Raw genomic sequence first — 15,146 nt, forward strand, 5'->3', positions numbered from 1 at the left:
TCTGTGCTGATGCAGAAAGTAAGAGAGTTTCATCATAGAAGAAGCACCAAGCCACCCTGAAGTGCCAGTCTTAGGTACACTACCTAAGACAGAGCATCACTGAATAGCCCCTCGTGGTTTCTCAGGAGAAAGGGTGACTCCTCCTCCTCCTTGGAAGGCCTGCTCTGCAAGGTTGACTGCCTCTTCTTCCAGGTCTGTCCTGATGTCACTTGGTAATGAGGTGTCCATCTAAGCTGGTCCTTGTGTCATGAAGTAAAAGCTCTCACATCCCTGTGACAAGCAGGTAGTTAGTTACCTCTCTGAAGGAGGAGCCTGGACTAAACTCTGCAGGTTACAGGGAGATAGCAATACTCTCTTTGCTGAGGTTTACACTGCACAGAAGGGACTCGGGTCTTTCAGAAAAGGAATTCCTTGCTTGCAACAGGACATTTCAAGTTCATATAATTTTTGTACTAAGAAAAGATTTCAATGTGTACAGACAGAATGAGGGTCAGCAGGCTGAGATCCTTCTCCTCTGCTCAGATTGGATCTGAGCAGTTAAGAAGAAGCTCAACTCGTGCAGGCATACCAGGCTCTTGTGTGCCCATGGTCTACTGGGCCCAGGCCTAGAGGCTTTTGGCTACAAGTCCTGAACTTTTAATGTTGGGGTGTTTACCACTTGGCAACTGTTGTAACATTATGGCCTCCAGCAGCAACAGGAGCAACCGTGCCTGTTAACGTGCTAATGCTGACTCTAAATAGACTCAGGCTTGTGACTCTCAGTAGCTTGTTACAGTTATTGAGTCCAAGATACATTCATAGCTTGATTAAATTCCCCAAGTGACAGGGAGATGGGGATGTCTTTTCATTAAGGTTTACATTGCAAAGAAGGGACTCAGATCTTTCAGAAAAGGAAGTTCTTGCTTGAAACAAGGGCAGAAAACTTATATATTTTAAAAATATGTATAAAGAGACAATATGTATATCTATTATGAATTTTCTCAAGGAAACACTCTTTTTAAGATAAGTAGAAACTCTTTACCATATGTCAACAAGCAAATTTTAATCTTTTATTTATACCTCATTGCTGGGGATAGAACACAGGCCTTTCTGTATGTTAGGCAGGTGCTCTAGTGCTGACTCACACACCCCAGCCCCTCACTGGGGGAGTCTAGGCAGGTGCTCTACCACTGAGCCACACCCCAGCCCCTCACTGGGGGATTCTAGGCAGGTGCTCTACCACTGAGCCACACACACCCCAGCCCCTCACTGGGGAGTCTAGGCATGTGCTCTACCACTGAGCCACACACACTCCAGCCCCTCACTGGGGGAGTCTAGGCAGGTGCTCTACTACTGAGCTGCATTTCTCAGCCCAACTGTTTTTTTCAAACCATGTAATGCAAATCACAATATCAAAAACAATGATAAAAATTTGGAACTAAAAGTAATAATGCTGGAGACTAATGGTCATCATATACCTTGATGAAAATATGTACTATTGGGGCTGGAGAGATGGCTCAGCAGTTAAGAGCTTATCTCTTAGAGGACCGAGATTGGATTACCAACACGCACATAGTGGTTCACAACTGGCCATAACTCTTCTGGCTTCTATGGGCGTGGCATGCTCATGTAGCACAGACAAACATGACGGCCAAATAGCCATACACATAATAGTCTTTAGAAGGAAAAAAAGTAATGCACTGTTGCGAGAGTACATGGATTATAAATCCACTTACACAAACATTTTATACCAATACAAAATATTTTAAAGGAAAAATGTGAAGTAAAATAAGATACTAACAAACTCGTGCTCTAAAAGATAAGGCCAATATCAAGCCCACATAGGCTAACAACAGTATATTTTCCATGGGGATAGATGTAAAATTGAGTGGGCATATTCTGGGAGCATGTGTGATGTGGGACAGAGCATCCTATAGCTCTCCCATCTCAGAAATTGAGTACAGGGAGACGTTCATATTGCCTGCTGTGGGAATGTAGGATGTTGTTCAGAAACTGGAGTAAGTGAGCTGTGAATCACAGTCCAGAGGGAAGAAGGGAAAAGAAACTGCACATTGTAATGAAGGATTCCAGTGTGTGCCCCCTTACCTTGGAGTGAGTGGAGGGAGTAGGCCACTTAGGAAGGGTGCGTCATAATGGGTGACACAGTGGCCCATCAGGAGATCCAGGCTTCCACTCCAGCTGTCAGTCATCACTGTGTGACTGGGGCAGTCTTGTGACTTTCAGTTGCCTTAATTAAAAGAAGGACTCAGAGAATAATTAGTTGTCTTATCTCATAACGTCTCCCATTCACCAGAACGGGAGATTTACAAGGACCAACTCTGTGACCATGAAGCAAGCAAAGAGGATGCACTCTGGGCAGAAAGGCAGTAAGGGGAGATGTGTGTTAAGAATGTGTGCTCCTGATGTGTATATATAACATATACATCAACATTTCATTCATTTTTAATCTGTTCCATTTGTGTATGAGTGTGCATGCATGTATGGTCAAGAAAATAACTTTGGGGAGTGGGTTCTTTCTCCACTCACTGCACTTGTTTTTGAAGCAGGTCTTGTGTTGTTCCTGTGCTGGGCACTCTGGGCTAGCTGGCCAGCAAGCTTCCTGAAGGCAGATCCCAGGCCCATGAGCTTCTAGCAGCCTCTGCCCTCCTCCCATCTTGCAATTGGAGAGCTGAGATTCCAGATGAGCAACCGCATATGTCTGTCTGCTTGTTTGTTTTGCTTTTGACCTCAGCTCTATGGGTGTGACCCAGGTCACCCAGCTTTCACTGCAAGTGCCTTTACCTATTGAGCCATCTCCCCAGCCCTTCATGTCACCTTAAGGTTCCACAATTGTATGGATAGATCACATTTTGTCTATGCACTAATCTGCTGATGGACACTTGCTGATCTGCTGATAGATGCTTGGAGGGTTTCCAATTTTTGCCTATGATGAACAAAGTTACTATGAACATCCCTGTTCAAGCTCCATCATCTGGTAATCCTGTGTTTGATTTCTAAAGGTGCCACCAAATCCATTTTTCACATTGGCTGCAGCAGTTCACAATCCTTCCAGCAATACAGTGTTCACCATATTCTTGCTAACGCTTGTTACTCTGCAGCTTATTTATTACCACCATCCTCATGGGTGTGAAGTAGTATCTCATGGTGATTTTTCATTGGCGCCTTGCTTTTAAAGAACTTGTTCAGTGGGGACAGGAGAGATGACTCAGTGGTTAAGAGACTAGCTGCTCTTCCAGAGGTCCTGGTTTCAGTTCCCAGAACTTACATGGTGGCTCACAACCACCTATAACGGTAGTCCCATGGAATCTGATGATCTCCTCCAGTGTGCAGACAAAACACACATACGCATAAAAAACAAACAAACAAACAAAAAAAAAACATGTCCAATCCAACCAAGATTGTTCGTCAATTCATCACTGATGTCCCCCCACCTCGTGTATGTGTGTAGAGCAAGGGTCAGGCGTCTTCCTCAACTACTCTTTGTCTGTTCTTTTCTTTCTCTTCTCTTCTCTTCCAGAGCTAAGGTCTGAGCCCAATGCTAGGCAAGTGCTCTACCATGCAGCTAAATTCCCAAGCCTCCACCTTAATTTTTGAATTTGAAGCTTGCTGATTCTGCTAGAGGGGACAGCCAGTGAGCCCTAGGGTTCTTCCTGCCTCTGCCTCCCCAGCACAGAACTACTGGCAAATGCTATGTACTTGGATTTTTTTGTTTTTTAACGTGGGTGCTGAAGATTGAACTCAGGTCCCTATATTTATTCATCAAACACTTTGCCAACTAAGAAACCTGTCTGCCGCTGCCATGCCCTTCCCCCCTCCGCCCCACCCCGCCCTATAAGGCTTAGTTTGTTTTAGTTGAAACAGGTTTCACTCTGTAGCCCAGGCTGGCCTGGAACTTACAGCAAAATCCCCCTGCCTCCGCCCTCTAAGTGTTGGGATTGCAGGTGTGTGTCATCATGGTCAGTTGGATTCTGAATCTTGTTTGGGTGGCTTGCTTAGATTAGGCATGTGGGGACTTGCTCCCACATTCACAGGCCTGTGTGGAATGTCATCCTATCAGTCCCTGACCTCCACTCCACCAGCTTCCCTCATGCTCAACCTCTAGAACAGGGACAATGCCCTGAACTCAATTGTTGTCCTGTTGCAGGTAACCACATGGATGGTCAGGTCCTGGAGCTTGCCTCTGTGTGCCATGCCATCTAAATTCACTTTCTTCAATGGTAAGTACTGGGCCCTCTCACCTGTGACAGCACAACCTCACTCCTCTTGGCCCCCCAGTCTGTCCACTGTGGGGACCCATCCTGCACATAACTGAAACTTCTCCATGTGACTTCCAGGAGGTGGCAGCTCCTGTATTCTCCCAGTGGAGGAAAAATGGTAACCAGGGGCTAGGAAGATGGCTCAGTGAATAAAGTGCTTGTCATGCAAGCATGTGGATCTGATATGAGTTCAAATCCCCAGAATCCATGTTTTTTTTTTTTTTTTTTTTTTTTTTTTTTTAGGCTGCGAGGTGGTGGTGCAAGCCTTTAGTCCAGCACTCAGGAGGCAGAGGCAGGTGGATCTCTGTGAGTTCAAGGCCAGCCTTGTCTACAGAGTGAGGCTACACAGAGAAATCTTGTTCACCCAAAATAAAAAAGGAAGCAAGGTAGGGTAGCTTGGGCCTGTAATGTGAGCTGGGGAGACAGAGACAGAAGATTTTCCTGTACTTGCTGGCAAGTAAGTCTAGATAAGTCTAGATGAAGCTGCAGGTTCAGTATGAAACTCTGTCTCAAAAACACAAGGTCGAGTGTTGTCGAGATGGCTCAGTGGGTAGTAACAGCACCTGTTGCCAAACCTGAGCCTGTGACCCACAAGGTAGAATGAGAGTGATGCATCCAGAAGATTGCCTCTGACTTCTGCACCTGCCCAAACCTGCTCCAAATAAAATAAACTTTAAATGTATAATAAGGTGGAGAGCAATTGATGTCTATCTCTATATCCACACACATGTGTCTCCACACATAGGCATGTGCAAAACATAAATTAAAAAGAAGCTATTTTATTTTGTATGTGTGTTTTGCCTGCGTGTATGACTGCACACCACATGTGTGCAGTATCCTTGGAGACCAGAGGAGAGCTTCCCTATTCTCCTGGTAGTGGAGTTACAGATGGTTGTGAGCCACCGTGTACGTGCTGGTAATTAAACCGGGTCCTCTGGAAGAGCAATCAGTGCTCTTAACCGCTGAGCCATCTCTCCAGCCCCATACGTTTAAGTGACAAGGAGATGAAACATGACCATGGCTTCAGTGGCAGCTTGTGCATGGATGTCTTGAAGATCAACGTGAAGATGCAAGTGGTGTTTGCCTTGATCCCCAGCCCTATGCTTCTCGTAGTAGTCAGAGGCAACCACTCACCAAGATCAAGGGCAAAGGCAAAGCTACAGACCCAACAAGGTGTGGAGAAACCAGGGGTGGACATTCTGCCTAAGCCTCTCTCCCAGGTTTCCATGCTTACACAGGCATCAAAGGTTGCAGGAGGAGTTGGCTAGATGGTTTCTCAGAGGACTCCGGCCTGCTTCCACCCAGCAAAGAACGCCTTCCTTCACAGTATCTTCACTCAAAAGCACTCTCCCTTTGCTATTCCCTCAATAGACACTTCAGTTTTCTTAGTGAAAAGTTGGCATTTGTTTATGTAATGTTTGTGCCTGTGTACTTGCATGGCACATATGGAGGTCTGAGGACAGTTTGTGGAAGTCAGTTATCTCCTCCCGCCATGTGGGTCAAACTCAGAGCAACATGCTTAGTGGAAAATGCCCTGACCTACATAGCCACCTCAGCACCAGTTCATTTCCCTTTTGAAGTCCCTGTTGCATTCTGTGAGTCTGTGTGTGTATCAGTCGATGGTTAAGCAGGCCCCTTTCTTCTGCTATTAGAATCAGTGAAGCTTAACCCAAGTATCTGCATTTCTGGGGAAGCCACAAGTCAGCACTATATGTCTTCTTCTATCTCTCTCTGAGAGAGAGAGAACACCAATGTAGACCTGAGAGCGTGCAAGAGGCCAGGGGAGGGCATCAGATATACTCTATCATTCTGTGCCTTATTTCTCATTTCTCAGATGGGCTAGCAGCAAATAAACCCTCGGGATCCTTCTGTACTCTGTACAGAGTGTGTACTTCTGTACACACACACACACACACACACACACACACACACACACACACACACCCCTGGAATATAGGTACTGGAAAGACTGTGCCTGGTTTGTGTGGTTGCTGAGATTTGAACTCAGATCCTCATGGTTGCACAACAAACATTTTAATGACTGAGGCATCTCCCCAGCCTCACCCCTCACCTAGTACACAAAGGGAAAAGAAGGAACCAGACATGGAAGATGGTTTAGTTCATGGAATGAGTCTAGGTCAGTGGCAAAGACATGCCAACCCTGGGTCATGAGAGAAAGTGGACACGTTAATTCATAAGTTACACAAGCTTTCTTTCGAGCTGGTTTTCAGGTTGAAAAGCTGATGACATCACAGGTTTCTGCCCACCTCATATGAAGGGCCACACTCTGTGGGTCGAGGCAGCCCAATGGAAAACAGTGTCTTCTCAGAACTACACTCTTTTTGTTTCTGTTTGTTTTTTTTTTTCAGACAGTGTCTCTCTGTGTAGCTTTGGAGCCTGTCCTGGAACTCCCTCTATAGACCAGGCTGGACCCCAACTCACAGAGATCCGCCTGCCTCTGCCTCCCGAGTGCTGGAACTAAAGGCGTGTGCCACCGACACTTGGCACAGCTACACTCTTAAGATCTCCTCAGAAAAAGGAAGGGGCATCATGCGTGGAGGAGGGTGGGACAGATCAGAGGCTGGGATTCATGGAAGGGAGGAAACAGCTTGGGAGAATCGTGACCGCTGGCCAACTGTCACTGTGTTCTGAGGAACAGAGTCCTCAGCCTGGCATCACCAGGCCCTCACCTGGCGGGGTGATCTCAGGACCAACAGGTGAGGGGACCGGGTGAGAAGAGATGTGAGAGGTGGATGGCAAGGAGGAAGGACACAGAAGGAAGGAAGGAGGGTCCAGGAGGCAGGCCTGGAGGCAGGGAGGACAGGGGGTCAGACACAGATGTCACATGCCTGGAAACCCGCAGAACAAGGAAGGGGTCAGGCACCGAGAGGCAAAGACAGGGCAGAGAAGAGGGGACACAAGAAGAGACTTCCTTTTTATGGGGACAATTGTCTCTAATGAGAAAGAACCTGGAGGAACAGGGAGAGAGGGGATGGGCACATGATGAGGGGCAGGTGGCTATCAGCACAGAGGGAAATGGCATGATGGTTTGGGGAAAATCAGAAGCTGATGGAGCTTGGGGTGTTTGAGGTGTTTGGGGGTACCGTGGGGCAGTGCTGAGATCAGCAAAGCCTGAGTTCACACTGGTTTCTTCACTTAGAACCAAGTGAGGAGGCCCATCCCCAGCCTCCATCCACCAGCCCAAAGAGGAAGAGAGACTTGTCATCAGATTCTGAGGATGACCTGGCAGAGCTGCTAGAACCTGATCCTGAGCCGGTGTGGTCAGTGGAGACATTGTGTGGGCTCCGGATGACGCTGAAGAGGCGGCACGTGTCTACAGTGAGACCTGAACACCACGAGGTCTTCACCAGGCTGCTGGGTAGGTGACACCTGCATGGCTCCCTCCCTAGGCAAAAGAAAGAACTCCTAGTCAACCTCCTTCCTTCCCCAGGGGAAAGCTGCCATCACAGCTCAGTTAATTCTCAGGGACCATGGGTGGCAGGGGCTAGCATTGACATAGATCTGCATGGAGATGAGAGAGTCTGGAGTTCACTACCCCAGCTATAACTTAGCTCTGACTTTGCTGAGCTAGGGTCTTCACCCACACAAAGGCAGCTTGTCCATATTCATAACCTCACATGACATCAGCTGTTGGGTATCTTGGTCCTTGGCTGTGGATGGAGCTCAGCGGTGGATTCTTGTCTAGCATATGCAAGGCCTTGCATCAATCCCAGAGTGACATACACATAAAAGGCATTTAGTAAGTGTGTATACAAGTCACTGTATTCGAAGCCTCTCTCAGAGCCTTGTCCCAGGAGGTTCAGGTGGGACCTCTGCCACTGTGCCCGCTCTATGCTTCAGTCCTGTGCCCACTCCATCCTTCGTTCCTGTGCCTAACTACAGGTTCCGACCTGACCCTCCCCCAGGAGGCCATTGCCTGGCTCTCTCTCTCTCCCATCTGTTCCCCTTCACACCATGACACATGTGCTTTGTTCACAGAGGATCCTGTCGTGAAAAAATTCCTGGCCTGGGACAAGACGCTCAGAGTGTCTGATAAGGTGTGCTGAGCTGGGCTCCAGATCTGTCCTGCCTGACCCACGGTGCTCCGTCCCTCCACAGTGCCCCCTGAAGCCACACACACAGTCCTGAACCTCGGTGTCCTGCCAGTGTCTCTCTTCAGGGCCTGGCAGTGTCTTACAGAGTGGACAGGAAGCCCCTGACTCACTGGGGTCCTTGGAATCTGAGCCCATGGTCACCATCTTACCCTGGGAATTGCCTCTTCTCTCCCCACAGCTCCCTGGGACCCTTTGTTCCTGCAGGGCAAAGACCTCCTTGTCCCTGTTGTCCCAAGCCCTCCCTCAGAACTGACTCAGAGCCAGCCATGCTGGATCAACAAGGGCCTCCTCCCCGGGCCTGGCCTGCCTGAAAGCCCCCTTCACCCATCCTCCCTCACTCCAGCAGGCACCCAAAGCTCAGGGATCCTCTGTGAGCCTAATGCCAGCTCAGCCTCCCCCTTCCCCTGTCCCTAGACTCTTCCTCTCCAGGGTGTGACATCTCCTTTCCTGTCTCCTCTCTCCATCAGTACCTCCTGTCTATGGTCATAGCTTATTTCAGCCGCGCTGGGCTTTTCTCCTGGCAGTATAGGCCAATCCACTTCTTCCTGGCTCTGTGAGTATTTTGTCTCCTCCTGTTGGTCACTGTCCCCTGCCCTAGATGTTGGGTCATGAGAAGAGGGCCTCTTACCTTTCATCTCTCATATACCTGGTTGTGTAGTTTTATGAGGGAAAGCAAGCGAATATCCATTTAAAAACCGGGCAAGTGACCAGAGAGATGACTCAGTAGGTAACACATTTGCCATATGTGCATAAGGACTTGAGTTCAGATCCCTAGAGCCCAAATGAAAAGCCAGGGACAGTAGCACATGGTTGGTATCCAGTGCTGGGGGAGTCATCAGTATCCCTGGGACTTGCTTACAAGCCAGTCTAGACTCATTGGCAAGACTTTTGTCCCAGGGAGAGGGTCTATATAAAAAAACAAGGTATGTGGTTTCTGAGGATCAATACCTGATGCTCACTTCTGGCCCCCACACAGACACACATGCACCTACACACCTATATGTATACGTGCAGCACGCATGCACACAACACACACACACACACACACACACACAGAGAGAGAGAGAGAGAGAGAGAGAGAGAGAGAGAGAGAGAGAGAGAGAGAGAGAGAGAGACTAAACAAGAGACTGGAGAGGTGGCGAGTTAAAGCACTGCCTGCTTTTCCAGAGGACTTGGACTTAATTCCCAGCATTCACAAGGTGACTCACAGCCATCTGTAACTGTAGCTCCAAGGGCTCTGAAACACTTTTCTGCCCCATTGAACACTAGGCATGCACATGATACACAGGCATGCCTGCAGGGAAAACACCAGCAGAGATAAAGTAAGAAAATAAAATAACAATGGAAGATCTGGGATTAGGGTGATCTGGAAATGGTTGCTGCTGTTTCTTCTCCTTCTGCTCCTCCTCTCCTTCCTCCTGCTGCTCCTCTTCCTTCTTCTTTTTTCTTCTCTTCCTCCTCCTCTTCTATTTCTGTTTGTTTTGGTTTTTGAGACCGTGTTTCTCTGTGTAGCCCTGGAGAGGCAGGGCAGATGGAGGAAGAGATACATGTCCAACAGTAGACAGCCTGTAAACTCACTTGGAGAACTGAGAAAAATCTGGGTACTCAAAAGCTAGAGATTCAAGGCAGACTCTTGGCGGGTCTGTGTGAGTGGGAAGAGAGGGTGTGATTTTATGTGGCTACATTATAACACACAGAGCTAGTTAGTGTCCCCAAGAACCGAGGTGCAATGTTTCCTTTATTGCCTCTCTCTGTGCTGAGCACATCGGACACCACCCCTTCTTTCCCCCAGCCCCCATGACAGCTGTCCATCTCAGGCCCCCTGGTGCTTTTCCTTTCCAGCCTGTCCCTCTCTGGTGGGTGTGCTTTGTGTGAAAACACAGGCAACACCTTCTCAGGCATCCAGAGGACTGCACCAGGAACCACGTTCCACCTTGAGGCTGGAGTGCCCAGTGTGAACTCTGCCCTCTGTCCAGGTGCTCTCCAACCTGCCTCCCAGCCCCCTCATGCTCCCTCCCTGGCTGCCTCCTTCCCAATGCCCTGTCCTTGATCTGATCCTGTGTTTCTGTGTGTCTCACAGTTGTCTGCCCAGAGACAGTTCACTCCCTGTAAAGTCAGTCCAAACTCTGAAACCGATCTGCATGACAAGGAGCCTCCTGTAGCTCAGAAGGCTGGGGTGGAAGGATCTCTTGAGCTCAGGTATTTGGGGACAACTTGGGCAATATAGTAGGACATTTCAAATCACACGAAAAAAAATGGACAAAACCCCCTTGGTGCCTTCCTTGATCTGGCTTTTGCCTCTAGCAGTATCGGAATGGACTCCATCAAGGTAGGATATTTAGAATTACAGTCTCTGGTGCTGCCCCTCACTTTCCTGGGTCCTATTGCAGTGCACCTGTTGATGGCAGGGGCTTGTCAAATATCCTGCCATTCTTGGAACACCTTAATTCTGTTTATGTTGGGAGAGGCTATGTTATACTCAGTCAATGTCGTTATCAGTGTTAACTCTCACTTTCATTTGTTCTCTCACTCATTCATTTGTTCATGCATTCCCTTGTTCACGGATTCATTCAACAAACCCTACAAAGGGCATTGTCTATTCCATGAGGCAACTGGAGAAGAGGACCCAGAAATGTTGATTGTGTCAGCCACTGAAAGGAGAGGAAGAGAAGGGAAGGAAGCCAGGGTCATGCCCAACCCTTAGCTGCCGAGCCTGAGCTGACATGGGAGTGTGCACACAGTGCAAGCCGGGGAAGAGGGGAATGATGGGGAAGGTAACCCTGAGGTCACCTCATGCCGAGAACAGCAGGGGCCGCATCAGGCTCTGTAGAAGTTTGTCACCTTCCGCTCCATGTGACTGGTGCTCCCACATGGCTTCCCTCCACAGTGGGCTGGTTCACCCATCACGCTGGGCAGGACTGATGCCATCCAGTGATGACATGCCCCCCCCCACTCCTGGATCCCCCTTGGTAAAGAACCACATAACACCCTGACTTCTTTCCCAGGTACCTGGCCAATGACATGGAGGAGGACAACCAGGCCCCTAAACAAGACATTTTTTACTTCCTCTATGGAAAGAGCTATGCCCAGCGCCCCATGTTCCACAAACTGCGGTTCCAGTTCATTCGATCCATGGACTGGAGGATCTGGGTGTCTCGGGAGGAGTGTGAAGAGGTGGGTGGGTGTGGGGCATGTGGGGTGCAGAAGGACAGGCTGGACAGACAGAGATAGGAATGCGGTTGAATGCGGGAGTTGGGATTGGGGAATGGAAGAGCTGGCAGGTGGGTCCAAGGATGTGGAGTCTTCCAGGAGAGTCAGTAACTATTCATGGAACAGTTTTTTTCTTTTCTTTTTTCCTTCCAGATCCAGGCTTACAACCCGGAGCTGTGGGTGTGGGCACGAGATCGAACCAACCTGACCTAGAACCCTAGGGCCATGGAGGCATGAGGTCATTGGCCTGAAATAGGTATGTCCTTGGTATCTTTTAAAGTGAGTCTGTGTTCTTCCTTGATGGCTGTCCCTTATTTATGGTGGTATAGTGAGTGTGTTATTGAACCCAGAGCTCATCAATGGCCACTAGTCTAGTTAGCCCATGTTCTCCAAAGACCTTTGTCTGTGCCTACTGTGTATCCGGCTTGCAAGTGGCTGCCAGGCCTGCCTGGCTTCTAGGTGGGGTTTAGGGATCCAAACTCTAGTCCCCATACTTGTGTATCTGGTTTATCCACTGAGCCATTGTCTCAGCCACCAACTGCACTCAAGTTCGTGCTCCAGTGTTCAGGACCACCTTCCTTAGTTACTTTGGGGAAACTCTGGTCATACTTCATGGAAGAAACTGAAGAGGAGGCTTATTTTGTCCCACAGTTTCTGGCCACCATGATGGTTGAGGTTCGGCCAAGTGGCTCTGTCTGTGGTGTCGGGATCTTCCAAGGGTTAACCAGGATGCAGCAAGGGACTGGAACCACAAGTGTGTATAAGCTCCAGAGGCCCAGGAGTAGAAAGAGATGAGTCAGAACCCATGTCAAAAACAGCCCGGCACTGGGGAGGAGGAGACAGGCAGATCCCTGGGCCTGGCTGGATAACCAGCCTAATGAATTGGTGAGGGCTAGGGCAGTGAGAGACTGTGTCCAAAAACCAGTTGGGGGCCAGAGAGATGGCTCAGTAGTTAAGAATAGTGGCTGCTCTTCCAGAGGTCTCAGGTTTGATTCTCAGCGTCCATGAGGTAGCTCACAACCATTAACTCGAGTTCTAGAGGATCTGGCGCCCTCTTATGGTCTCTATGAGTACTACATGCACATGGTACAAAGACACCCATAGAATAAAAAATGAGTAAATCTTAAAAAAAAAAAAAAAAGTGAATGGCACCAGAAGACTTCACACACACACACACACACACACACACACACACACACACACACACACCCCACACACACAGAGTAACCCAAGAGCTAGCAGGATAGCTCAGCAGGTAAAGGGTAAAGGTACTTGCTGCCATGTAAATTCAACTCCTGGAATCCACATGGTAGATGGAAAGAACCAACTCCTGCAAATTGTCCTCTCACGTCCAAAGTCATTGCTGTTGCACACACCTGCCCCATAAATAAATGGCAATAAAAATTTAAAACAAGGGGCTGGAGAGGTGGCTCAGAGATTAAGAATACTAGTTGTTCTTCCAGGGGTTCTGAGTTCAAGTCTCAGCAACCACATTAATAATGAGATCTGGCATTCTCTTTTGGAATACAGGTATATGTGTAGACAGAACACTTTTACATATAAATAAATAAATAAAATGTGTTAGAACAATTTTCCCACCAGCCTTGTCCCATAGCTGCATCAGCCCCAAATAATACACTGAGATGCTGCATTAGATATAAAGCTGTTGGCTAGTTACTAGTATTTCTTATCAGCTAGCTCTGCCTTAAATAAGTATTTCTACGTGGTCTTATCTTACCAGAGAGAGAGTCCAGACTTCTCTCAAGTCCCTATATCTTGATTCTCCTTCACTACATCTCCCAGAATCCTCTTTGTCTCTTAGTCCCGCCTATTTTGCCTTCCTATTTGCCAATAATGCTTTATTCATTAACCAATAAGAGAAACATATTTACAGAATGACATCTCCCATCGAAATGTTTATTTTTTTTTAAACAAGTGATCAAAGAGGAGTAAAGTGAGAATTAGTCCAAAACCATATTCTGAGACTCTGGTCCACATCACAAGCAGAGCCTCCTCTGGTCCTTGCTGTCAGGCAGGGTGCTGGGCCAACATTAGACAGCTTCTGGGAATCTAGGTCAACTAGTATGAAAATCACACTTGAAAATGATGCTTCAGGGTTAGGGGTTAAGAATCAAGGATCAGCCAGGCCCGGTCATGAAAACCATAACCTCAGCACCCAGGAGGCAGAGGTGGGAGGCTGGCAATAGTGCATTCCAGGCCAGCCATAGGAGTGCTTGTCTCAAAACAAGGCACAGGTTAGAGACAGCTCATCTGGGAAGAGCACTTGCTGTTTTTGCAGAGGACCCAATGGCTAGCTCACAATGAGTTGTAACCCAAGCTCCAGGAATCTGATGCCCTCTTTTTACCTTCCCTGGTATGGCACCTACATAGACTCCCTCCCCCAAACAATGACAACTACCAAGAATGAAGTGTCAAGAGTCAGGGTAGGTCTGTGACAGGGCACTTGCCCACCACACAGAAGCCTCAGGATCTGACCCTGAGCACACAGAACAAACATACAAAAGAAACAAAGGTCAAGGTAAGTTCCCATTTGTCAAATGTTCTAACCTCTAGTTAGGATTGACTTCAGACATAACTCTTGTGCATACAGAATTGCATGTATGAAGTCTGACACAGTCTCTCTCTTCCCTCCAGATCCCTGCCTGAAGGAGACACTCTATGCCAACATTAAGGACTGCTGAGGGAGAGGAGAGAGGACTGCCTTCCACAGGAAACTAGAAGAACCCAGACTCTTCTAGAAGGAGTGGAATGGAATCCCCACACTGTGTTCCTGGGAGCAGGAACACATGTAGGGAGCTCTGGAGGAGAAAGAAGAAATCAGAATTCCTCCAGGGGCGGCTCTACTCAGCGGCACCATCCAAATGTCATCCCAAATGTCCTCAGTCCCATCTCCCCCAAGGTAGCAGCCCTGTGGATCCCTATAATTGGTCTCCACAGTCTGGGGCCGTTTGAAGGAGGCACCTCAGGGCTCAGATGAGGAGGGAACTACCTTCAAAATACAGTACTTGAGCCATATTTTTATAATAGAAACTTTAATATATTTCATTTTTATTGGAGTCTACAAATGTTTATCACAGAATTATTTATTTTGAATATTTTTGAGATATTGTGGATTGAAAACAGAGTTCTCAGTTTTGCGATGGGAGTTACAATTTTCATATGTGTAAATATTCTCACTCTAATAGTAGTTTCAGGTTTTTTATCTATTTGTTTTGTTTTGTTTTAGACAGAGCCTCACTATGTAGCCCTACCTGGCCTTGAACTTGCTTCATGGAACAGGCTGGCCTCAAATTCACAGAGATCCATCTGCCTCTGCCTCCTCAATGCTGGGATTAAAGGTGTGTGCCACCATGCCTTGTGGGTTTTTAGATTTAAATTCTAGAGTAGGACATAGATTTTATTTATAGATACTTGTTTCATGTAAATATAAATTCTTGTTTGAAATTTACTCTTTATTACTGAGTTGTGAACAAATGATACTTATTTAACTTCCTTTGATCTAAAGATAATATATATATATTTTGAAGGATCACATAATTTTAAT

General features: G+C 47.6%; 1 protein-coding gene across 1 annotated transcript; it reads left to right on the plus strand.

Moving 5' to 3' along the window:
• Positions 1–6,846: 6,846 nt before the first annotated feature.
• LOC127237347 (speedy protein E4A) lies at positions 6,847–11,837 on the plus strand. The gene is made up of 6 exons (XM_051205580.1): positions 6,847–6,973; positions 7,417–7,635; positions 8,256–8,314; positions 8,839–8,924; positions 11,377–11,545; positions 11,735–11,837. Exons 1-6 carry the CDS (start codon positions 6,847–6,849, stop codon positions 11,792–11,794), a joined length of 720 nt encoding a protein of 239 aa, XP_051061537.1. The 3' UTR covers positions 11,795–11,837.
• Positions 11,838–15,146: the final 3,309 nt, after the last annotated feature.

This window comes from Phodopus roborovskii, unplaced genomic scaffold (genome assembly GCF_943737965.1).
Source record: "Phodopus roborovskii unplaced genomic scaffold, PHOROB, whole genome shotgun sequence".
NCBI classification, from domain to species: Eukaryota; Metazoa; Chordata; class Mammalia; order Rodentia; family Cricetidae; genus Phodopus; species Phodopus roborovskii.

What these genes read in the sequence shown, in the direction of transcription:
- LOC127237347 (XM_051205580.1), top strand. Translation starts at nt 6,847, where the DNA reads ATGGAAGGGAGGAAACAGCTTGGGAGAATCGTGACCGCTGGCCAACTG. An exon ending in GGTCTTCACCAGGCTGCTGG is followed by an intron (nt 7,636 to 8,255) that starts GTAGGTGACACC and finishes CTTTGTTCACAG; the next exon opens with AGGATCCTGTCGTGAAAAAA. An exon ending in ATCCACTTCTTCCTGGCTCT is followed by an intron (nt 8,925 to 11,376) that starts GTGAGTATTTTG and finishes CTTCTTTCCCAG; the next exon opens with GTACCTGGCCAATGACATGG.